General features: G+C 43.6%; 1 protein-coding gene across 1 annotated transcript; it reads left to right on the top strand.

Moving 5' to 3' along the window:
- Positions 1 to 159: 159 nt before the first annotated feature.
- On the top strand, positions 160 to 21,563 carry gldc (glycine dehydrogenase (decarboxylating)). The gene is made up of 25 exons (XM_035380221.1): positions 160 to 590; positions 767 to 845; positions 4,422 to 4,557; positions 5,930 to 6,094; positions 6,215 to 6,292; positions 7,208 to 7,355; positions 9,047 to 9,243; positions 10,653 to 10,749; positions 10,951 to 11,056; positions 11,405 to 11,544; positions 12,072 to 12,152; positions 12,295 to 12,392; positions 12,726 to 12,810; positions 12,930 to 12,971; positions 13,170 to 13,312; positions 14,331 to 14,406; positions 16,107 to 16,232; positions 17,830 to 17,979; positions 18,547 to 18,659; positions 18,764 to 18,905; positions 19,195 to 19,306; positions 19,698 to 19,793; positions 20,120 to 20,292; positions 20,483 to 20,563; positions 20,920 to 21,563. Exons 1-25 carry the CDS (start codon positions 300 to 302, stop codon positions 21,058 to 21,060), a joined length of 3,096 nt encoding a protein of 1,031 aa, XP_035236112.1. The 5' UTR covers positions 160 to 299; the 3' UTR covers positions 21,061 to 21,563.
- Positions 21,564 to 21,982: the final 419 nt, after the last annotated feature.

The following is a 21,982-nucleotide window of genomic DNA, read 5'->3' as shown; positions in this document are numbered from 1 at the left end:
ACAGTTAATCAGGCGACTGTTCGCCGTTCCGAAGGCAACGAAGTTCCAGCGATAGAGCGCTCTATCACTCTCTTCACAACTCCAGCACGTGAGAAAGTTCAAAGCAGCTGTGCACGGGGGCTTGACACTGCGTCAGTGAGCTTTCTATTATTGATTGGCTGGTTCCTTGTGTAATGAGGAGGCGTATGTATTAGCGAGTCACTTTTTAAGAACTTGGCAGACTTCTTTTCTGGAGTTATACATATAACCGGAGAACTGGTGGAGCTGAAGAAATATATATTTTTAAAAGTTAGATTAAAATGCAACGCTGTGTAAAATCCTGGGGTCTCATCTCTAGGTCGGCGAACACTCACGTGCCATGTAGAAAACTAGGTGGTAAAAGCGGCGCTTTACACAAGCCTCTAGCAAACAGATTTTTGAAAGAAACTGAACACGTTTTTCTGTCTTTGCGCGGTGTTCGGTGTTCTGCAGTTACATTCACATCCAGGCAGATCGAGAGAATACTGCCAAGGCACGATGATTTCGCCGAAAGACATATTGGACCAGGTGACAAAGAGAAAAGCGAGATGCTCGACACCCTTGGATTTAAGGTAAGTTTGACAGTTATCAGACAGACAATAAGCTAATAGCCTACAGATAGTCTGCTTACAGTATGCTACCGTAATAAGGACAGTTAACAATGGGCACTGAATCTTACTGATTATATCCATCAATGTGTAATTTTAAGAACATTTTCTAACCGCGCTAACAATTGCCTATTTTTCAGACAATTGGAGAATTGATTGAAAAAACTCTCCCAGCCTCAATCCGTTTACAAAGAAGTTTGAAAATGGATGACCCAGTTTGTAAGTCTATTTTCGTGTTTTAGGCATCAGTCAAGACGCACGTGCTTTGCTTTCATTTTGCCACATGCAAGCTATTTATTTCAATGAACATTCATCCACCAAGCGTAGTTTAAAAACGCCTTGAAATTAAACGGGGAATTATATCGGCGTCCATAAAGTACAATTTATGGATCCATTCATTTTTAATCTACTTTACGACTGCGTCTGTTATTAAGGTGTATAAAACAAGAGTTTTTTGTTGATAAACTCGCTATCTGAACAAGGGAATCAAAACGAAAAAAAACCCCTGAAATGTACGTTGCACGTTGCATTGTGTGAGTCTTCTATGTAGAGCAATTCCGTTAAGTCTTCCTTTGAACATATTTGGAGTTGTTTTTGCAAAACCCAACGAGCAGCACCAATCTCCTGTTGGCTGCAGCCGATGCTAATAGGATGGCAATTAGAGTGTAAAGTTCAGCCTTGAGCTGCAGTCACAAGTCCAGTTCAATCTGGTTGGCGTTGGCATTACATCACAGCCGCAACGGACTGTGTGCGATGAAAAGAGAGTCAGTGAGTATATATCCAAATATGGGCTGTCGACACGTTTTCCCGGTATTTTGCATATGTTGGCTTTATAGGCCTAAGTCTATGGGTTGTCAAGTGAAAGTGCATTTAAGCAGGGTTCCTCAAAAATAGAAGCCTGCTAATAACCTTTGAAAGTTCTCTGCGGGGAGTTTGGGTTTCGTCTTCTACCAGAGGCACATTTAATATCGACAGAAATAGAAAATTCAAAATACGAATTTATCAAAGACGAGCTGTATCAACAGATATGATTTTAAAGGTACCCTACAGTACAGTCAGTAAAATACGTTGTGGAAGAACTGTCGTTGAAGAAGTGTAGTAAAGGTTTAATTGATGCAGGAAGCTAGTTATGGATTGTAGGCCTAGTCTATACGTCCTTTTATTGTATGTTGTTGCATCTGAAACTTCTTACAGATTCAGTTCAGATTCTTAGGGTCATAAATCTGAATCGTCTCACCAGGGTTATGCACACAATACTATAGGTAGGCAGGGTCTTTTGCAGGCAGTGTGATACGGTCTAACGGCACTCTGGATAAAAGTGTCTGCCAAATATAAAGTCATTACTGAAAGCACTGTCAATGTTTGAGCCCCATCCTAAGCACTGTAACTCCAGGTCTCCGCACAGGAGCTTATTGTTGGGGTTAGGTGAAGATTCACAACACAAGGCACAAGCAAGGCTGTGAAAAAGCAACATTAATCGAATATTATGAAAGAATAGTAGGCCTAGCAGAACTGGTCCACACTATTGGTGTCCAAACAGTGCTATTCACCTGCTCTTGGAGCACACGGGGTGTGCAGATTTATATTGTTGCTCAGCACTTGGTTAATTCAAGCAATTGATTTTATTGCAGTTTATTGCACCTCATATAGTTTCTTGGGTCCGAATTGGTGAAAAAAACAGCTACCCACCAAAGGCAAGAGTCAATACCAGTGGTAGTCTTCCAAATAATGCAAGGAAATTGTCAGTAATCTAATCAATCCATATACTTAGCCTTTTGCTAAACTAGTTATTTGCCTCACAGTACATTTGTGAAAATGAAAAGCATGTTTGAGAACTGCCCTGGGATATGATTATAGATTACTATACGATTCAGTTGTCATTGTATGCATTGTTATTTCTGATGTAATGTGGCCTTGGGGATAAATCGGCCCTCAGTAGGCATTACAGGAATATAATGAAGCGCTAACAGCTAACAGCAGTAAAGGGGCGCCCAGGAGCAAAGGTGGGAAACACATAAATTCACCTCTGCTGAGAAATGCCGTCCAGCCAGCTAACCAGCTCTCAATAAACCAACACACACAGCTGAGGATGTACGCTAAATGTATTGCTCAATACGATACATATGTGCTATCGCACCAGGTTGTGAAGAGTCTTCCGAGAATGCAAGCTTGCCAATACCGCAGACCAGGGTTTATTACCTGTCGTGAACTGTTGCATAGTGTGTAAACAGTCATGATTTAAATCTGACCTATATTAGAACAAAAACCTATGATTTATATTTGTTTGATTACAGAACGTTTGGTTTATTTGTCCAAATATGAAAGGAGTTTGTTGAATATGCTCCCCGTTGATCTTTCTCAGGGGTGGATGTGCCCCAGTGGAATGGGACAGTGTCCTTCGCCCAAGCCCCCCCCCCCTTCATCAGTTGTGCATGTCAGGCTGACTGTGCAGAAGAGAAACAAAATGGGGGCAGTGCTGGCTCCTGTGTGCTCAGCCGGAAGGGCTTGGTTGGCAGTGCCTGCGAGGGATTCTCTCCTGAACAATGGATGTGCTGGATCGTTTCAAATGCGGCTGATAGACTCCATTTTTGGCAGCTGAGGGGGCGTTTCAGAGGTCTGGGGAAACTGGCAGGGAGCAGGGAAACGGTGAAGTGAGGGGTGCTGCCCCTGCTTCACCAGCATTACAGGGAGTGAATCACGAGCCTTCCATTGGACGGTCCGGTAGAAAAGGCACCATATATTGACCATATTTCCAGACTCCCCCCCCCCCCCCCCCCCCCCATAAACATATCTTAACTGGAAAGTGAAGCTTTAATTCATGAGTAAAAATTCAGTTCACTAAAATTCAATACCCAATTAACTGTGAATAATGCAATTTAGTGAACTAAAATTAATTACTTAAGCTCTACTCTTGCCCAGATGTTCCTCCCTGAAAGAAAAGGCATGTTATTGTATAAAGGTTTAATTGAATAAGGGTTTCATTAAATGAGGGTATTAAGTGTCCTGATGTTTTAATGATCACTGAAATAATTTGGGCTGTGCTGTCAGGCCAGGTGTCTCTTTGCTGCTGGAGGAGTTGCCAAGCAGCAGCGGAATGCCTAGGGGAATTCCGTATCCCAGTGTGCACTGGGTGTTCTGCCCTGCACAGCACTGGGAATTAAACTAGATAACTAGCCATCGGGAAATGGGCCATATGCTGCCCCCCAGTCATCCTTCCGCATAAGTAAACCATAGAAATGTGGAACATACACATGATGTCCCAATCAGAATGTCCAAATGCAGCATACAAATTCCAATACAATTCAAATTCAGTGCTTGACACTGCTGAAACAAACCTGTTTTAAGGTCACAAAAAATACTTTAAAATCTGTTTCTCAAAAGCAAGTTTAACAGGAGTTGTGAACATGTATACCCTCTTGAAATGAATCTTACTGAAACATGAAACACGTGTATGTTTTTGCAATAAGATTAATTTCAAGGGGGAATGACTGAAGTCTTAGTATGGTCACCAGGTCTACTGTGCCTAGACCTCAAGATCGTCTCCTGAAGTAACTACTCCAGTCACTGAACTGTGTGTGGGGCTATTGATTATGATATTATATGATATTATTTAATATTATATGATATTATGCTACTTATGTCTGCTTTAGGGGAATTGATTCCGTTTTGCCTATTTGTACTGTTATACCACACATTGTTTTATGTGAGCAGTTAACATATTCATGACCTGCTGAGCACCTCTGTGGAATGCAGAGGCTCTGTGTGACTGGTGTGCATGTGGCTTATGCCTTGTAGGTGAGAATGAAATTCTGGACACCTTGCAGAAGATAGCGAGCAGGAATAAGCTGTGGAGGTCCTACATCGGAATGGGCTACTACAACTGCTCTGTGCCTCCTGTCATACAAAGGAATCTTCTGGAGAACTCTGGATGGTTGGTTCCTCTTTCACTCCTGATTCAGACACATACCTACGTCCTGTTCATGTTCTGGATGGTTGGTTCCTGTTTCACTCCTGATTCAGAAACATGCCTACTTCGTGTTCATGCTTGCATGGATACTGGCCACTGCGGAATTGCTACATTTCATCACCGACAAAAGCAAATTGTTGGCTGTGAGATATTAGATTTGCCTGCATGTGGTTTTTCAACAATATGTACAGTGTATTGGTTATTCCAATGGAATGCCATTTAAAATTGCAGTCACATGACCACATGTCTGCTGTTCACTTGACTATTATGCATTCAGTTGCTGCATTATGGGATGTCATAGCTTGTGACTTTTGGACTCTTTAGGACAGTCCAGTTCTAAGATTCCGGAGTCAAAGCCTTCTCTCTTGAATTTAACCACTTGTTTCCTTACTTGAATAAAGTGGTCATGGTTGTATTTTGTTTTTTTTGTTTCAGTTTCTTGCAATGACTAAGGTCAGTAGTCCCAAGATAATGTCTACGGTAGCTTCAGCTTTAGATCTTTATGACTTGCAACTTATAGGTAAACTGATGCATTTATTGCACACTCTTAACCATATAATAATAATAATTCTAATGTATTTATTGCAATCAAAACAACAGGAAAAATAATTATGCTCTGTAAGCTCGTATATCCTTAAGTGTATTTCTGCTGGAAATGATCACCCTTAAATGCAGCAGTTATCTTGCTGTCATTACCTTGGTCACGCAGAGGCAGTTGGGCTGGCACAGACGCAGACCAGAGGAGCGAATTTCATGTGCAGCTCAGCAGAAGAACATGCGTGTGCCCACTTGGCCAGTAGGGGTCACTGGTGTGTGATGAGTCACTGTTATACGGGCTGACTGGAACCCTCCCCTCTCTGGCCAACACTCAAGCCGATTGCGTCATCCTGAGGAGCTGCCCGCAGCGGTTGGCACGGCACAGTGTGGATTGGGTTTGATGCCAAACTGAGGCCTGCTCCAGTGCTAGAACAGAGCTCTACTGGGGATGAGTCGTCTTTATTCCCACTGAGGCCTGCTCCAGTGCTAGAACAGAGCTCTACTGGGGATGAGTCATCTTTATTCCCACTGAGGCCTGCTCCAGTGCTAGAACAGAGCTCTACTGGGGATGAGTCGTCTTTATTCCCACTGAGGCCTGCTCCAGTGCTAGAACAGAGCTCTGCTGGGGATGAGTCATCCAGCAGATCCTTATTCCCATCCTCATCTGAGCTGTTGACACTCTGGGAGATGCATGTGTATTCTGCATGTGAAGCTGAAAGTTATTTTGATCTCATTTTGTAGGGGAGCGATTGACTGTCGTGTTTAATGTGTCCTAAGCGGCCAGTCTGTCTGATCCTAGGGTAACGCAGTACACCCCCTACCAGCCGGAGGTGTCTCAGGGTCGTCTGGAGAGCTTGCTGAACTACCAGACCATGGTGTGTGACCTCACAGGCATGGCCGTAGCCAACGCCTCGCTCCTGGACGAAGGCACGGCGGCGGCGGAGGCGATGCAGCTCTGTCACAGGTCAGTGACCTTTGACCTGTTTCAAGTTCAAAACCAAAGTCAGCCCATGTTAATCATAGTCCGTGTTTTTCAATTTTCCCAGAAGCTTTGTGATTATTTATTTCTTTTTCTGTTCCTCAGGCAGAATAAACGGAGGACATTTTATATCGACCCTCGCTGCCACCCTCAGACCATTGCCGTTGTACAGACCAGAGCCAAGTATGGGGTGTAGTCTTTCCTTTTCCTGCCCTAACCCTAACCCTAACCTTACCCTAACCCGAACCCAAACCTGAGCCCTAACCCTTACCCTAACCCTAACCCTAACCTTACTCTAACCCTTACCCTAACCTTACTCTAACCCTAACCCTTACCCTAACCTTACTCTAACCCGAACCCAAACCTGAGCCCTAACCCTTATGTTTCATAAAACATCTCAAACTAGAGCTCATTCTGCCATGACTCATCTGTAAAGTGCAGTGTTTCTGATTGGACGTGACTGACTGAGATTTATGCTGCACATTTACATATGAACACTTTCAAGGTTAAAACATCAAGTCTTTTGTGCTCTCTTATGGAAAATGAATACTCCTTCCTTCTGTCTCTAATGAACTTGCCAAAATGGCTGATTCAGCACTGACTTCAGCTCCTGCCTGCCAGATGAGGTCAGGGCAGCCGGGCAGGATGTGGGCCACATATTTCAGCTTCTGTTCTTTCAGATTTGCTTCTAGTCACAGTTTTTGCCTCCTGCAAATCACTGAGACACTAATCGTACATGTGTTTAATTTTCTGTGGCACCCAGCTTTTGTAAATTGTACAGTGTACTATGAGTGAATGGCGTGCGTGGCCTGTGATGGATTAGTGACCTGTCCAGGGTGTATCCCAGCCTATCCCTACATTCATAACGCACGTTTAATATTACTTTCAGATACTGTGTAGTTTTTATTGTCAGTCTTATGTTTATTGACAATACGTGCTGACAGAACTGACAGCCTCGCTCGAATCAAGCAGCATTGTTCTGTTCAGGGACTGAATCTGCGTTCAGCTGAAGTGCTTTGTTCTGTGCTGCCATCTCATGTTGTTTTTATACTGTACTGGCGATTGACCATGAAGCATTATTCTGATTGTCATTGACAGCTACATAGGAGTGAAAACAGAGTTAAAAATGCCTCATGAGATGGACTTCAGTGGAAGGGACGTTTCCGGCGTGCTGTTCCAGTATCCCGACACGGATGGTCGAGTGGAGGACTTCGCTGGGTTGGTGGACCGTGCACACAAGGCTGGGGTGAGTGTGGCCTAACTAAATAAGGGTTAAAGGTGTAATCTGTGTAAAAACAGTTGTGCTTTCTTTATTAATAATATGCAGTATACCTGCAGATTATGATTTCATGAACTAATTGATTTGCTTAACTTGCTGTATTCTTTTACAAAGCCCAAAGCCCTGTCAGCGCTGTAAGGGCCTCAGGGCCTCAGGGCTTCAGGGCCTACTGTCAGCGCTGTAACAGCCTCAGGGCTTCAGGGCCTACTGTCAGCTCTGTAACAGCCTCAGGGCTTCAGGGCCTACTGTCAGCTCTGTAACAGCCTCAGGGCTTCAGGGCCTACTGTCAGTGCTGTAACAGCCTCAGGGCTTCAGGGCCTACTGTCAGCTCTGTAACAGCCTCAGGGCTTCAGGGCCTACTGTCAGCTCTGTAACAGCCTCAGGGCTTCAGGGCCTACTGTCAGCTCTGTAACAGCCTCAGGGCTTCAGGGCCTACTGTCAGCGCTGTAACAGCCTCAGGGCTTCAGGGCCTACTGTCAGCTCTGTAACAGCCTCAGGGCTTCAGGGCCTACTGTCAGCTCTGTAACAGCTTCAGGGCTTCAGGGTATGCTGTCAGCGCTGTAATAGCCTGAGATGAACTGCTTGTCTGGGTCCTGCTCTCCCAGCATTCCCTTTCACTGGAGCTGTGCTATGCTAATCGCTGAGGTCAGCCCTGGCTGGTGCTCTGCATGAGAAGCATTTTGGCTGCCCGCAATGACCTGGCATAGGCCTCCCTGTGGGAGGGATGGGGGGGGGGGTTTCAGTTTGGGAGCGCTGCCCGTAACTCCCGGGCCCCCTGCCCTGAACCAGAGCACCACATCCCGGCAGTCATGAGCCCTGGGATTGGTGACATTCTCCCCTGCCTGGGAATTCAGGTCCCGGTTTTAATTTATAAATCAAATCTTTTTGGGAGGCCTCTTCTGCTCGAGTGACTCCTGCCTGACTGGCATTTTTGAGAGTTTGTGATTATCTCCATTTTCTCCTTCTGCCCTTGGTGAGGGCCTGTTTGTGCTGCTGACTGGGTTAGCTGTGTGTGTGTGTTGGTCTGCATCTCCAGTTCTGACGCATCATTCTGACAATGGCAGAGTTCCAGGTATAAAGCTTATAGCCGGTGTTGACAGGCTTCTGAGCTGATTATCATGCAGAACTTGAAGTTTGCCACTCCTGGAATGTCTGTGGGCTGGTTTGGCCTTCATAGCTGCATTGTTAAATTGTGTGTCAGTAATACTGTTTCAGAAGGACCTTAAATTCCCTGGGGAATCCCATGTGTCTCCTTCCAACCTCAAGCTTCCATCTCTGTCCCTCTCAGTCTCTCAGTTTCAGTCCAGTCTGTGGTTATAGGCTGTCATAAGTGAATTAAAATGTAGTGCTTTATTGGTGTTGCACTTACAGCTGCAGGTCTGGCACTGTTGCTCTCATAACTCAGGCGAATGCTCTTAAATCACTGTGGGCATGAGCATCTGCTAAAGCAGTTGATAAATAGAATCAGATGACATAGTGCTGGGCTAGAACAAAAACCTGCAACCACATGGGCTCTTTTCTGAAAAGATTGGACACCCGTGTTATTGGAACTTATTGTAACGTAACGTACTGTAACATAATGTAACGTACCATAAGGTAATATAACATAATGTAATGGCGCCCGTGTCCTGTCCTAACCCGAACCCTGTGCCCCTCAGGCTCTGACCTGCTGTGCCACTGATCTGCTGGCGCTGTGTGTGCTGCGCCCACCGGGCGAGTTTGGCGTGGACATCGCGCTCGGGAGCTCGCAGAGGTTCGGCGTGCCGCTCTGCTACGGCGGCCCGCACGCCGCCTTCTTCTCCGTCAGAGAGAGCCTGGTGAGGATGATGCCCGGGAGGATGGTCGGAGTCACCAGGTCAGCGCCCGAACCCGAACCTGAGCCCTATCCCTTACCCTTACCTTAACCCTTACTCAAACCTGAGCCCTAACCCTAACCCTTACCTTTACCCAAACCTGAGCCCTAACCCTAACCCTTACCCTTACCTTTACCCGAACCTGAGCCCTTACTTTTGTCTGAATTTTCCTTCCACTTCTGCCAGTCCTGCTTCACCCCTTGCATCTGAACTTCACAACTGATCAGCCATTAAGGAGCCTTTAGGGACTTAATTCATACTTTATCTCATACTCATAACCGTGGACCTTTGTTAGTTAACATTTTGCTATCATGCTTGCTAAATTCACATAGACTCTTAGTGTGTGCATTGCCATACTTTCTCAAAATTACTTGCCATAAGTAAAACGGAAACAGATTAAGGAGCTAGCAAACTGGCAGAGTGGTCTGTGAATGGTAACATTGTATAGCATTGTATGTTGCATTAAATGTTGCCATTTTGTGCTCCGTCCTTTGACTCATGATTTTATGCCAGAATATGAAGCGCATATATACATACCAGAACCCGGAGACATTCTGGGTAAAATCTGCAAAGGCCTTATGGGTAAAAATCTTCTTCTGGTTGTGTAAGAAATGTGGTGCTTTTGTCATGAAGTGCCGGATTCCAGTAGAAACAGCCCCTTATCTGCTGCACAGAAGGCTTGACAAAAGTAACCTTGAGTGCAGCTGTTATCATAATAATGCAAGCTTGCAAGTCCAGCACGGTACTTTACGACAAGTCAAGCTTGCGAAACTTTGTATTTCGAGACGTCAACGATTAACCAATTTATGAGTTGATCTCTAAGGCCTGTATTAATGGTTACTGGTTTTTAATCATCTTTAATATCAACAGACGCAAACCTTTGGACAACATAAAAATGACAAACTAAAATCAGCGAATGTGGTTCAAACTGGTCAGTAACTATGTAATAATAATAATTATTATTTATTTCATTTTTAAGCCTTTTTTAAACTCTCACTGAGATAAAAATTCTGTTCAAAAGAGTAACCGAATATGCTGTCTCAGTTATACATAAACAAGGAAAAGAGGCGAAGATTGATTTAGAAACTTGGCAACTTAATGTTTACATTCCTGTGACACAGTGCTTTGTAGGACAGCTTTTAAAACATACCCAGGGGCATGATGGTGCCGAGTCTTAGCTGATTATTCCAGTCCCATTGTAAAGTGTCCCAGCCCCAGAAGCACTAAGCAGGTTGTTTTTATGTGAGTCCAGTTTTAATGACTCTGCAGACGTACCATTTTAATGACTCTGCACATGATGCTTTGTGGTTTCTTTGCTACATAAAGCATTCATGGAAAGGTGGAACTAAAGCGTGTTTTGTGAACGTAGCAGCCTGAAGTGGATTACCTGTGTTTCTGTGTACCTGTGCAGAGATGCAGCAGGTAAAGAGGTGTACCGGCTGGCCCTGCAGACCAGAGAGCAGCACATCCGCAGGGACAAGGCCACAAGCAACATCTGCACGGCTCAGGTCAGCTGGGGGGCAGTAGAAGATCCTGATGGAAGTGATGGAAATATAACTTTTTTTTTTTTTTGCCTGGTTGCTAAATGGTTCAGAAAATGACTTATGAATGAAATTAATTGCACCAGTTTTGACAAACCCCTGTTCAGGTTATTTCTTATTTTTGAGTGACCTTGAATCTCTTGTTGACTGCCCTGCATGTCCTTCCAGGCTCTTCTTGCCAACATGGCCGTCATGTTTGCGCTGTACCACGGGCCCCAGGGTCTCAAGCACATTGCGAAGAGGACACACAATGCCACCCTCATCCTCGCTGAAGGTACTTCTGCAGTTCTTTCTCCTTAGATGTGCTATGTGGTATTTTGTTGTTGAACTTAAGTTATTTGAGACTTTGGAATCCAGTCAAGTGTCCTGGTAGTGAGGTGACATCTATTGAAGTTAGCAGAATAGGTAAAGTCTCTTATCGTAGAGTCAGGTGTAGTCAGCTTTTATGGTGCTGGAACAGGGAGCATGCGTGTGAGTGGAGATTAGCTTTACAATGCACACTAGGCATAAACAGGTTGTCCAGGTCCAAGTAACTAAGCCTGGAACAAGTGCTGGAACAGAAGGTTTTGAGCCTGACAGAAATGGGTGGGGTTATTATTGATAAGAATGTTATTTCTGATAGGTCTGAAGCGAGCGGGACACAAGCTACAGCATGAAATGTTCTTTGACACGCTGAAGATCCACTGCAGTGTGGCGGTCAAAGACATCCTGGAGAGGGCAGTGCAAAGACAGATCAATCTGCGGGTCTACAGCGAAGGACTGGTGGGTTTCCTTACCTATAACTGAACCCTACAGACCAGGTGTTGCACCACCCTACAACCTAACTCTATAGACCAGGGGCTGCAGCACCCTACAACCTAACCCTATAGACCAGGGGCTGCACCACCCTACACCCAACTCTTGATCTTGATCATAAAATTCTCTACACAAAAAAGTGCCAGGAAAATAATTGGCTGTGAATGAACGTCACAAGAGAATAACGAACCTGTGGAAGAGTTGGAGTGAGCATGTGATCACCTCAATAGGGTGCATTAATAAGAGTGTGAGCAGTTCCCTTAATTAATGAGCATGTCTCACTCTCACTAAGCGAAATGTATCACTGGTGTCAAGCAGCCAGCAAGGAAAACTGTATCCATTTTAACTTCTGTTCAACTTCTATCCATCACACTATCCTTTCTGATCATATATAATTATATTTATTTATTATGTATTATTATTATTGTGATATTATGACTAATGGGCTTGGTGAGGAGCAGTTGCTCACTTGTTTATGTGATGTGTGTGTACAGCTGGGCATCTCCCTGGATGAGACAGTGACAGAGAAGGATTTGGATGATCTTCTCTGGGTGTTTGGCTGTGAATCATCAGCGGTGGGAAACCTTTATTTACTTTATCACTCATGACTGGAAAAATGTGCATAAATCCCCACCATAGAACATATGAATTTATGATGAGGTTCATGCTCCTGTTTATTCTTGGGTGACAAGAATCTCCTAAATTGTAATTTTGCAGGAGCTGATTGCTGAGAAAATGGGGGAGAGGATGAAAGGCATTCTGGCAACTCCGTTCAAGAGGACCAGCGACTTCCTCACACACACCGTGTTCAACAGGTTGGCTCAGGACCTGCAGACACAGACCTTTACACCAGAAAACCAGCAAAATGTCTCAGCTGGATGTAGCAGTCCATCCTTATAACCCAACTTTAAAATTTTAATATCCCAGCATAGTCCTGTTACCTCTGAGAGAAGTCATCTGAACAGTTCTATCTATATATACATTTTTTTTAAGCTAAAACCAATTTAGCATGATGAATTTAATTAATTTCCTTTGGTCAAAGCACAGTTCCAAATGTGTGAAGATGTTGCCTGCTTTGCTCTCCCCTTTTGTGATTAATGTCTCAGTAATATGTGTATTAATTATGCAATGTTCCTTTAATTTTGCAGTTATCACTCCGAGACCAATATTGTTCGCTACATGAAGCGTCTGGAGAACAAAGACATATCTCTCGTGCACAGTATGATTCCTCTGGTGAGCGTATACATCACTTATACATCAAAGCTAGGGTTGCTTGTGTAATGATGTGCTTATATTTATAATTATGTCTTTTATTATATGTGTATAATCACATGTAACTTGCTCAATCCTAGGGCTCTTGCACTATGAAGCTGAACAGTTCCTCTGAACTCATGGTGAGTTCTGTTCTTTTCGGGATGTTACTGAATTATACTTCACTTTGCATATTTCGCACAGATCTTAATCATTTACATGATGTGGACAGTCATTTCAGACCATTTAGTATTGAAGAGATGATGCATCACATGAGTTTCCTGACCAGCTTGCTTCACTCAGATGTCACTCTGACCTGATTCCCTTTGATTCCCTAACAGCCAATCACATGGAAGGAGTTTGCGAACCTGCACCCCTTTGTGCCGCTGGACCAGGCAGAGGGGTATCAGCAGCTCTTCCGGGAGCTGGAGAGAGACCTGTGTGAGGTCACAGGATACGACAAGATCTCATTTCAGCCCAACAGGTCAGGATTTAGTCACTGTTGCTGAATGTATGATTATATGAATGCATCGGAATCCACATATTCAACTAACATTTCAAGTATTGTTTTTGGATAGATTGCCAGTTCTGACCTAATATTATTCCCTGGCTATTGTATTGTGTATTGTATATCGTATTGTTTTGTGTCATGATTGACGTCCCAAGCCTTGGTGATTGTAAGAGACTTAACTTTGGCCTTGTGATACTGTGTAAGTGATACATAATGTACCCAGCCTGCATGCTGAGTCTGGGATCTTTCCTACCGATACGAAATGTTTCTTTTTAACCGTCTGTATACAGTTAACCTCTGATAGCTTTGCAGCATCCATTTACACTTGCACAAATGTAGCTTTGACTACTCTGCTTTCTGTAATCATGTCCAGTGACAAGAAGGGCAACCATTGCATTGCAGACATTGATTTATCAATGACCTGAGCTGACTAATCTTTATTGTCAGTTCTCTTGTACTGGACAGAACACAAGCCAGTGGTCCATTGATTATTAGGTATATCTTAATCTTATCACCACTAATGGACTTATCTTGCATACACACTGTTCATTATTTGCTTTAAAAACCTGGTTGAATAACTATGCAGATATTACAAAGCAGTTAATTTTGCTAAAGTTGTACTTAGGTGTAAATTGCTTTACAAAATTGATAGTTGGTCCTCTAATTTTGATTGTTTGGCTGTGCCATTTCTTTTACAGCCAAGACCATTTAAAAATTACATTTAAACGTAGCCAGTGTTGTAATTTACCATGTTTAGTGAAAGTGTTCTTTGTTACAGTACTCACTGATTGAGAAATGTATTTATGATAAGTATTACTGTACTTTGTTGCTTTTAAGGTTTTTCCTGGATGTGTCAGTGTGATGTCAGATGTGTGTTTTCCTGGATGTGTCAGTGTGATGTCACGTGTTTTCCTGGATGTGCACTGTGAGGTCAGATGTGTGTTTTCCTGGATGTGCACTGTGATGTCAGATGTGTGTCTTTGTCTTGCAGTGGAGCTCAGGGTGAATATGCTGGCCTTGCAGCCATCAAAGCCTATCTGAACTCCAAAGGAGAGGCTCATCGAAAGGTAAAGCCCGGAAAAAATCAATAGTCAAGCAACTGGCTTTTATAAAAAAAAAAATGAAATGTACAGTACTTACACCTGAAATTTCACAATATGGACAATTTCACATATGGCCCCTGGCATCCTACAGCTCCTTGCCAAGTCTCACATGCTTCTGTTATATTTCAAACTTATTCAATATTCTTGCAAATAAACATCAGCATATTCGACTCTCCCATGGCAGGGAAAGTGTACAAACAAACCAAGAAGAACCGCGGCTGTGTGTTAATTCTCAAGTCGGGGAAAGAGCTCAGGAGTGCAGGGCGTTTAGTCTCACCTGCCCAGAGGACAGGTGAGGTTCACAGAGAGCAGACTGAACACAAATAAAGCTTGCTGAGGGAAGACCTGGGTCAGGATAAGGCGCAGCAGTTAGGAACTGTGCCACCTACCTTGAGAGGCCCCTTCTGTCATTACCAAATGGGACTTGCAGTACGTATATCTACACACATTGAGTTCTGTTAGAAAGATGAATGGAAACCAGTTTAACTGTTATGGCTAATGCACCTTAATTATAATATGAGAATGGTTCTTAAGAAAACCATAACTGTTGCATTTAATTGAAGGCAAGTGTCTTGGATGATTGTATCCAGATTCCAGTGTCCATAGAACATGCATTTAAACATCAGATATTTTTAAAGTGTCTGATTTAATTAAATACAGTATTTTCAAAATGTAAAGAGAATTAAAACTTGCATTCTAAAAAAATCCTTTTATTCACCATAAACTGTACATCTCACAAATGTGCACAGATCTATATCCAATTCAGAATTTGATTGAAATTCTGTGGTTCATAGAATTTACTAGAAATAAAATGTAATTGTTGGTGTTGGTATTACACGACTTGACTGGAATCAACTTGGTGCCACCTACTGGACACTTTAATATAGGCACTGTAAATTAATTAAATTTACCATGTCCATGTTCTAGATAGATCAGCTGTTGGTAAGGGATCAACAATTCATGATGATGAAAGAGGAAAAGGGCAAAGTGACCCTTGGTTATGTTCCACAGCCATATTCCTCTTAAAAACACCACCATTCATTATATGTGCACATTGGCAGGGTACATTATTGCAAATGCCAATCAGGGCCAGGGTCAAAGTTCAGCTGTGGAAGACAGTACATGGTAAGGAGAAATACTAAGAACGCTAAGATAAGCACTGGGGGGCTGGAGTGATCTGCTAGATAAGGCCGTTCGTACGAGTAGCTTGAGAGTTTTGTAACCTGGCCTTTATTTAACTACTCCCTTATAAGCCCATCTTTAGATAGTGGGGAGAGCTCTTCAACCAGTCAAGGTCCAAACTGCCAATGTTCAGCAAACAAGGGAGGGGAAAAAACACTCATTTTGAAGGTTACAGGATTCTGGTTGCATATGAAGAACCATATTTGGTGATTTTTGAAACAATCCATTGGCAGGCTGGTCAGACCCCCCCCCCCCCCCTTCATTCCCATGAAACACTCAGGAATGTTTCCCAATATGCAACAATCCTATAATACAGTCCAATACATTTTCCACATTTTGGCAGGATTATGGAATTATGTTAAGGCAAAAAAATCTTGCCTTCATGACATAACTGAAAAAGAAAAGGTAAAGTTTTTGTTTGGCAGTCAGCCAATCCCAGGTGACATTTCTGACACCTTTCTGACCTTTCTGTTTTCTCCCAGGTGTGTCTGATCCCTAAATCGGCCCACGGGACGAACCCTGCCAGTGCACAGATGGCTGGGATGAAGGTGCAGGTGGTGGAGGTTGATCGGGACGGCAATATTGACGTGGCACACCTGAAAGCTATGGTAGGAGCCTGAAAGCCACAGTGCTACGCTAACACCACAGAGCTACTGTACACTAATGCCACAGTGCTACGCTAACGCCACAGAGCTACGCTAGTGCCACAGTGCTACGCTAAAGCCACAGAGCTACGCTAACGCCACAGTGCTATGCTACCACCACAGAACTGCACTACGCTAACGCCACAGTGCTACGCTAACGCCACAGTGCTACGCTAACACCACAGAGCTGCACTACACTAACGCCACAGTGCTACGCTAACACCACAGAGCTGCACTACACTAATGCCACAGAGCTACACTTACGCCACAGTGCTAATGCCCGTAGTGTTTTCAGAACGGTGATCACATCTCTATCCCTTATCCTCTCTGCTCTCCCACTGTTTGAATAGTGATAAAATGCATAAGGAGGACAGACTGTCCGCTCTCCTTTAAATATGGGGATTTTGGCATCCTACTATTAAAACTGTCATCCGGTGGAGCACTTACCACTTCAACTGACTCAAAGCCTGAAAGTCTATAGACCTCATTTGTGAATATTGAGGTTGTCTGAAGACTATAGAAAAGCTTGTACTAGGTCACCCTGCAAACAGGCACAATATTAAAGGTTTCAATTTAAATTGACAGTTAGAAAAAAATGACTGTGCAGATTCAGCCGGTTTCGTTTTTCAGTTCATCAAATCTTTGGCAACAGTTCTTGTGAAAAAAATCAGACCCTTTGGCCTTATCTTATTTCTTGATGTTTTTGTAAAATTATTTACAGACTTGGTTCAGCAGCTTGAGGCAGTTTCCCTTTCTAGACCTGCTCCAGACTCAACCGGTTTTCTTAAAAATAGATTCTTTTTTCCCTTTAATCCCCCAGGCTCTGCTTCTAATTAGTTACACCACGTTCATGTCACATTGTGTATAGAATCTGCTTCAGTATTTGTAACTGAAGAGAATGAAATCTGTGTCCCTTTTTCACTTAAATGTTGGTGTCTCCATATTTTAATTTTTTCTTAAAACAGTACATGCAATGTATCTACATGTTATTTCTTTTTGCAAACACATAGTTCCATAACCAATGCTATTGCCATTATTCAATTTATTTGCCTATTATTTACACCTGTAGTGAACATGTCTGTTGTTGCTACTTTATTGCTGATTGCACTGATTTCAACCTTAATTTGGCACACTTATTTCTACTAATTAGCAGCTCAATGAGATCTCTAGCTGTTGAATGAGGTGTGCTTTGTTAGGTTTGGAGTGAAAACCTGCAGGACAGCAGATCTCCAGGGACAGGGCTGGGCCGCCCTGGCTTAGAGGTTTCTTGTGTAATAAATGAACCCCAGCCATCCCACTCTCCAGGAGAGGAGGGGAAAGTGAAATTAACATTGTTTGGTCCACACCCTGTTTGATAAACTCTATTCGAGTCTGAACTATTGTCCCCTTCCTCTGAATTTACACATTAATATGAAGCTCAGCGGTTCTGCTTTCTGCACTGGCCTCAGAATGATGACGTGTTTGGCTTGAGCCTGCTGTGGGAAATTAAAGAAATGCAGAAATGCAGAAAGGGACAGGAGTGCTCGAGATAACCTTGCCTTCACCATTCCTCCGGCCGCAGGTGGACAAACACAAGGTCAACCTGGCAGCCATGATGATCACGTACCCCTCCACGAACGGCGTGTTCGAGGAGAACATCAGGGAGGTCTGTGACCTCATCCACCTGAACGGGGGGCAGGTGTACCTGGATGGAGCCAACATGAATGCTCAGGTGGGCGGAGCTTTGAGCACAACAGTCAATCGTATGCTGTCAGCATTGGCCTGGCCTTTTAATTGCCTTTTTTTTTTTTTAAATACGTTTTTTACCACAATGCAAAAATGTTGTTAAAGCCAAGACCCACATTTCAACAGGAAATATTTCTTGCATGCAGTGTAAAAATAGGTTGGAGAAGAGGGTAAACTACATAAAGTTGCACCTGTAGTGGAGTAGTAATAATAATAACTTTGTGTATGTGTCTTTTGTACAGTACACACATCCCAAACTGCTTCACTGACACACATGGCCCAGTTCCAAATTTTGTTCAGCAATAGATGCATTTCACAAGCTTTGCATGGGGCTTTTTTTTTCTTTCTTTCTTCTTTCTTCTTATTTAAGTAAACAAAAACAAACAAAAGGGCAGAGGAGGTAACAAAGTCATAAAATAAAATGACCTAATCAAACCAGAACAAAACGGAAAAAGAGGAAAGAAAACCAATAATCAAACAAAGAAGAAAAAGAAAAAAAAAAAAAAAAATTAGCAAATTAGCAAATTACCTGTCCTTCTGCTCTGCGGTGCAGGTTGGCTTGTGTCGCCCGGGTGACTACGGGTCAGATGTGTCGCACCTGAACCTCCACAAAACCTTCTGCATTCCCCATGGAGGCGGAGGCCCAGGCATGGGTCCTATTGGAGTGTGAGTGCACATGCATGTAGAATGCCTCTTAGAATGGGTCCGCACCAGCTGTAACAGTGGAAATCAGTATCGGTGGAAATCGCTCTCCATTTTGTTCTCTGCAGAAAGCAGCACCTTGCTCCATTCCTGCCATGCCACCCAGTGGTCAGTCTGAAGTCAGATGATGCCGTGTCCTCCCTGGGCACCATCAGTGCTGCCCCCTGGGGGTCCAGTGCCATCCTGCCCATCTCCTGGGCCTACATCAAAGTAAGGCCCCCTGATGTAGCCTTCAGCCTCAGAAACAGAGCAAAAACTACAGCACCTGAACAACAGCAGGTTACTGCACTACAAATTTCAAAGCATTTTTATTGAGATCAGGATATTGGTTTGGATTATAAATTAAAAAAAGGTTTGTGAAAAATGTGAACATGAACATTGTTTTGTTATTGTAATGGGGATTACCTACTTTATGAATGGGTTTCCATTAGACTAGAATTAGACTAGATGAGATGAATCGTTGCTCTGCCAGTAATGTGGGTCCTGTCTCGTGTGTCAGATGATGGGGGCAAAGGGCCTGGTGCACGCCACAGAGGTGGCCATCCTCAACGCCAACTACATGGCCAAGCGACTGGAGAGCCACTACAAGGTCCTCTTCAGGGGTGTCCGTGGTGAGTGCCAGCTGCTTCCCCAGGAAACCAGGATCAGCTTACTGATCCTCCTGAGAACCTTTCTACACCCTGTCAAGCCTTCAACACTGTCCCCAGTGTCAATGCTCAGCGACCTTTCTACACCCTGCCAAGCCTTCAACACTGTCCTGAGTGTCAATGTCAGCGAGGGCTTTTTCAAGAGTTCCCAACACCAACTCTTTTTACCCTCTTTTTGAGTCCTTGAATTTGAGGAAACTTGGCCTTGAAAGTCATTGAGAAGCTTTTGATTGGACATCAAAGGAGGAACCGATCTGAGAATTTCTGCTATGCAGTAGAGGGATATAATGTGTGTTCACTTAATTATGAATACTGTCTGAAAATGTCAAAACCAAGTTCTCCACTTCCATCACAGGGTTTGTCGCTCATGAGTTCATCTTGGACGTGAGACCATTCAAGAAGACCGCCAATATTGAGGCAGTGGATATCGCCAAGAGGCTCCAGGATTATGGTAGGTGCTCCATACCGTAAACGTCTGGGGGTTGATTATAATACAGAACCACCAGCATATTTGTTGTGATCAATAGTAATTAGAATTAGAATTGGAATTTCTTTTGTCATTGTACTGGTGCGTACAACGAAATCCAGGCGCACTGTAACAGTGTAGTGTCAAGACTAGGCAAGCCTAGTTGAGCCGGACCCTGGATACAGCCTCAGGGAAGCCAGTTCCCTCGCTGTCTATTTGAGTCTCACTGTAATCCACGTGGTCTGGTGCAGTGCTGTAATAAAGCTCTCCTGCCTAATGCTTACCCCCCCCTCGTTTTTGCTCCATGAAAGGCTTCCACGCCCCCACCATGTCCTGGCCAGTGGCGGGGACGCTGATGATCGAGCCCACCGAGTCGGAGGACAAGGCGGAGCTGGACCGCTTCTGTGACGCGCTCGCCAGCATCCGGCAGGAGATCGCCGACATCGAGGAGGGAAGGATGGACTCGCGGATCAACCCGCTGAAGGTGGGGGGGTGGGAGCACAGCGAGCCGCAGTCTATCAAAACAGTATTAAAAACGCATATTAATAAGGAGTATCGAGTCTGTTACGGTGTGATATGTGTGTTAAAGGGGTGTTCAGTCGGTGTGTTACGGTGTGATATGTGTGTTAAAGCGGTGTTGAGTCAGTGTGTTAGGGTGCGTCTCTGTGCCGTAGATGTCGCCTCACTCCTTGGCCTGCATCTCTGCGTCTACGTGGGACCGGCCGTACTCCCGAGAGAGCGCTGCATTTCCACTGGTGAGCGTCTCCAAAAAAGCTTCATTAGCAATGTGAAATAGTACCCTGTAACTGCACCCTGTAACTCTACCCTGTAACTGCAGCCAGATGAGGGGGGGTAGCGCTCGCAGATTTTGCTCAAGCCTTTGCTCTCTCACGCATGGTCGCAGTCTTTTTTATCTATTAATTTTTTTTAAATTTATGAACGGGCTTAGACAATCCAATTCTCTGAAATCATTCCCAGTGGCAAATCAGCTGTTGTAGAATGGTCTTGAAGCTATACACCTGTTTCAGTCTGAGCAAACATAATGTTCTGGCTTTTGGAAAGAAATTCACATTTTGATTGATACTGATTATTATTATTTTTTTATTCTCAGCCTTTTGTAAAACCGGAAAGCAAGTTCTGGCCCAGTATCTCACGGATTGATGACATTTATGGCGACCAGCACCTGGTGTGCACCTGCCCACCCATGGAAGTCTACGAGTCCCCCTTTGAAGAAAAGAGAGCTTCGTCATGACAGCAGATCAGAAGTTCCTCACAGAACAGAACAGCAGAAGGACAGCCCCTCCTGTTCCCTCTCCCAGGCTTTATTCATGATGTGGATTCGGTGCCTCAGATTTCAGACACTCTGTACAAACACATGTAGTTGCCTTGAGACTACACTTCACTGTTGGTCCCTTCCTGCACTAAAAACTCATTTCATCTGTTAAATCGTATCACTGGATCTGCGTGCTCTTTGTTTATAGTTGTTTTTTGTGAGGGGAAAATGGTAGAGAATATTGTCTGAATTGTGTGTGTGACATTTGTGGTTCAACCACGAAAACGCTTTTAGAAAGAATTTCATTTCTGGGGGCTTATGCTTAACAAATATTTTCTAATTACCTTTTTAAATGATTGTTAATCAACCTGCTGTAGAGATTTAATAAATGTTCTAGAAGAGATTTATCCTTTTCCATTTGTCACAATACATAAAGGTGGTTGAGGGGCAAATTTGTATATTAAACATTTCTAAATCTGCCTGCCATAATGTATTTGATGAATTGTATTTCCACAATAGCTCATGCAATTTTTCTGTGAGGTCAGGGGGAGTGGTACATGGTATCTGATTGCTACACAGGATTGAAATTGCCAGAAAGTTAGTTGATCAAATATTATAGAACTTATTTTTCAACCCTTGAAAAATAAACCCTTTGGTGTAGAAGGTATTTCACTCTACAGATAAAAGATTCAATGGATTCAAAATGCAAGTCATGTATGTGTTCACTAGGGAGATAACATCCACATCATTTAAAAATAGCACAGACCAACATCCCCCTGTACATTTCCTCTGACATTAACTAAATCACACAAAAGTAGACAAAAGTTGAATCAGAGTACCAGTGTGAATATAAGGGGTACTGTAGAGCCAAACACTGCAAATAATGTCCCAGTGAAGCTTG

Source organism: Anguilla anguilla, chromosome 10 (genome assembly GCF_013347855.1).
Source record: "Anguilla anguilla isolate fAngAng1 chromosome 10, fAngAng1.pri, whole genome shotgun sequence".
Taxonomy (NCBI): Eukaryota; Metazoa; Chordata; class Actinopteri; order Anguilliformes; family Anguillidae; genus Anguilla; species Anguilla anguilla.
The sequence above is the reverse complement of the archived record's forward strand: the minus strand, read 5'-3'. Positions and strand labels throughout refer to the sequence as shown.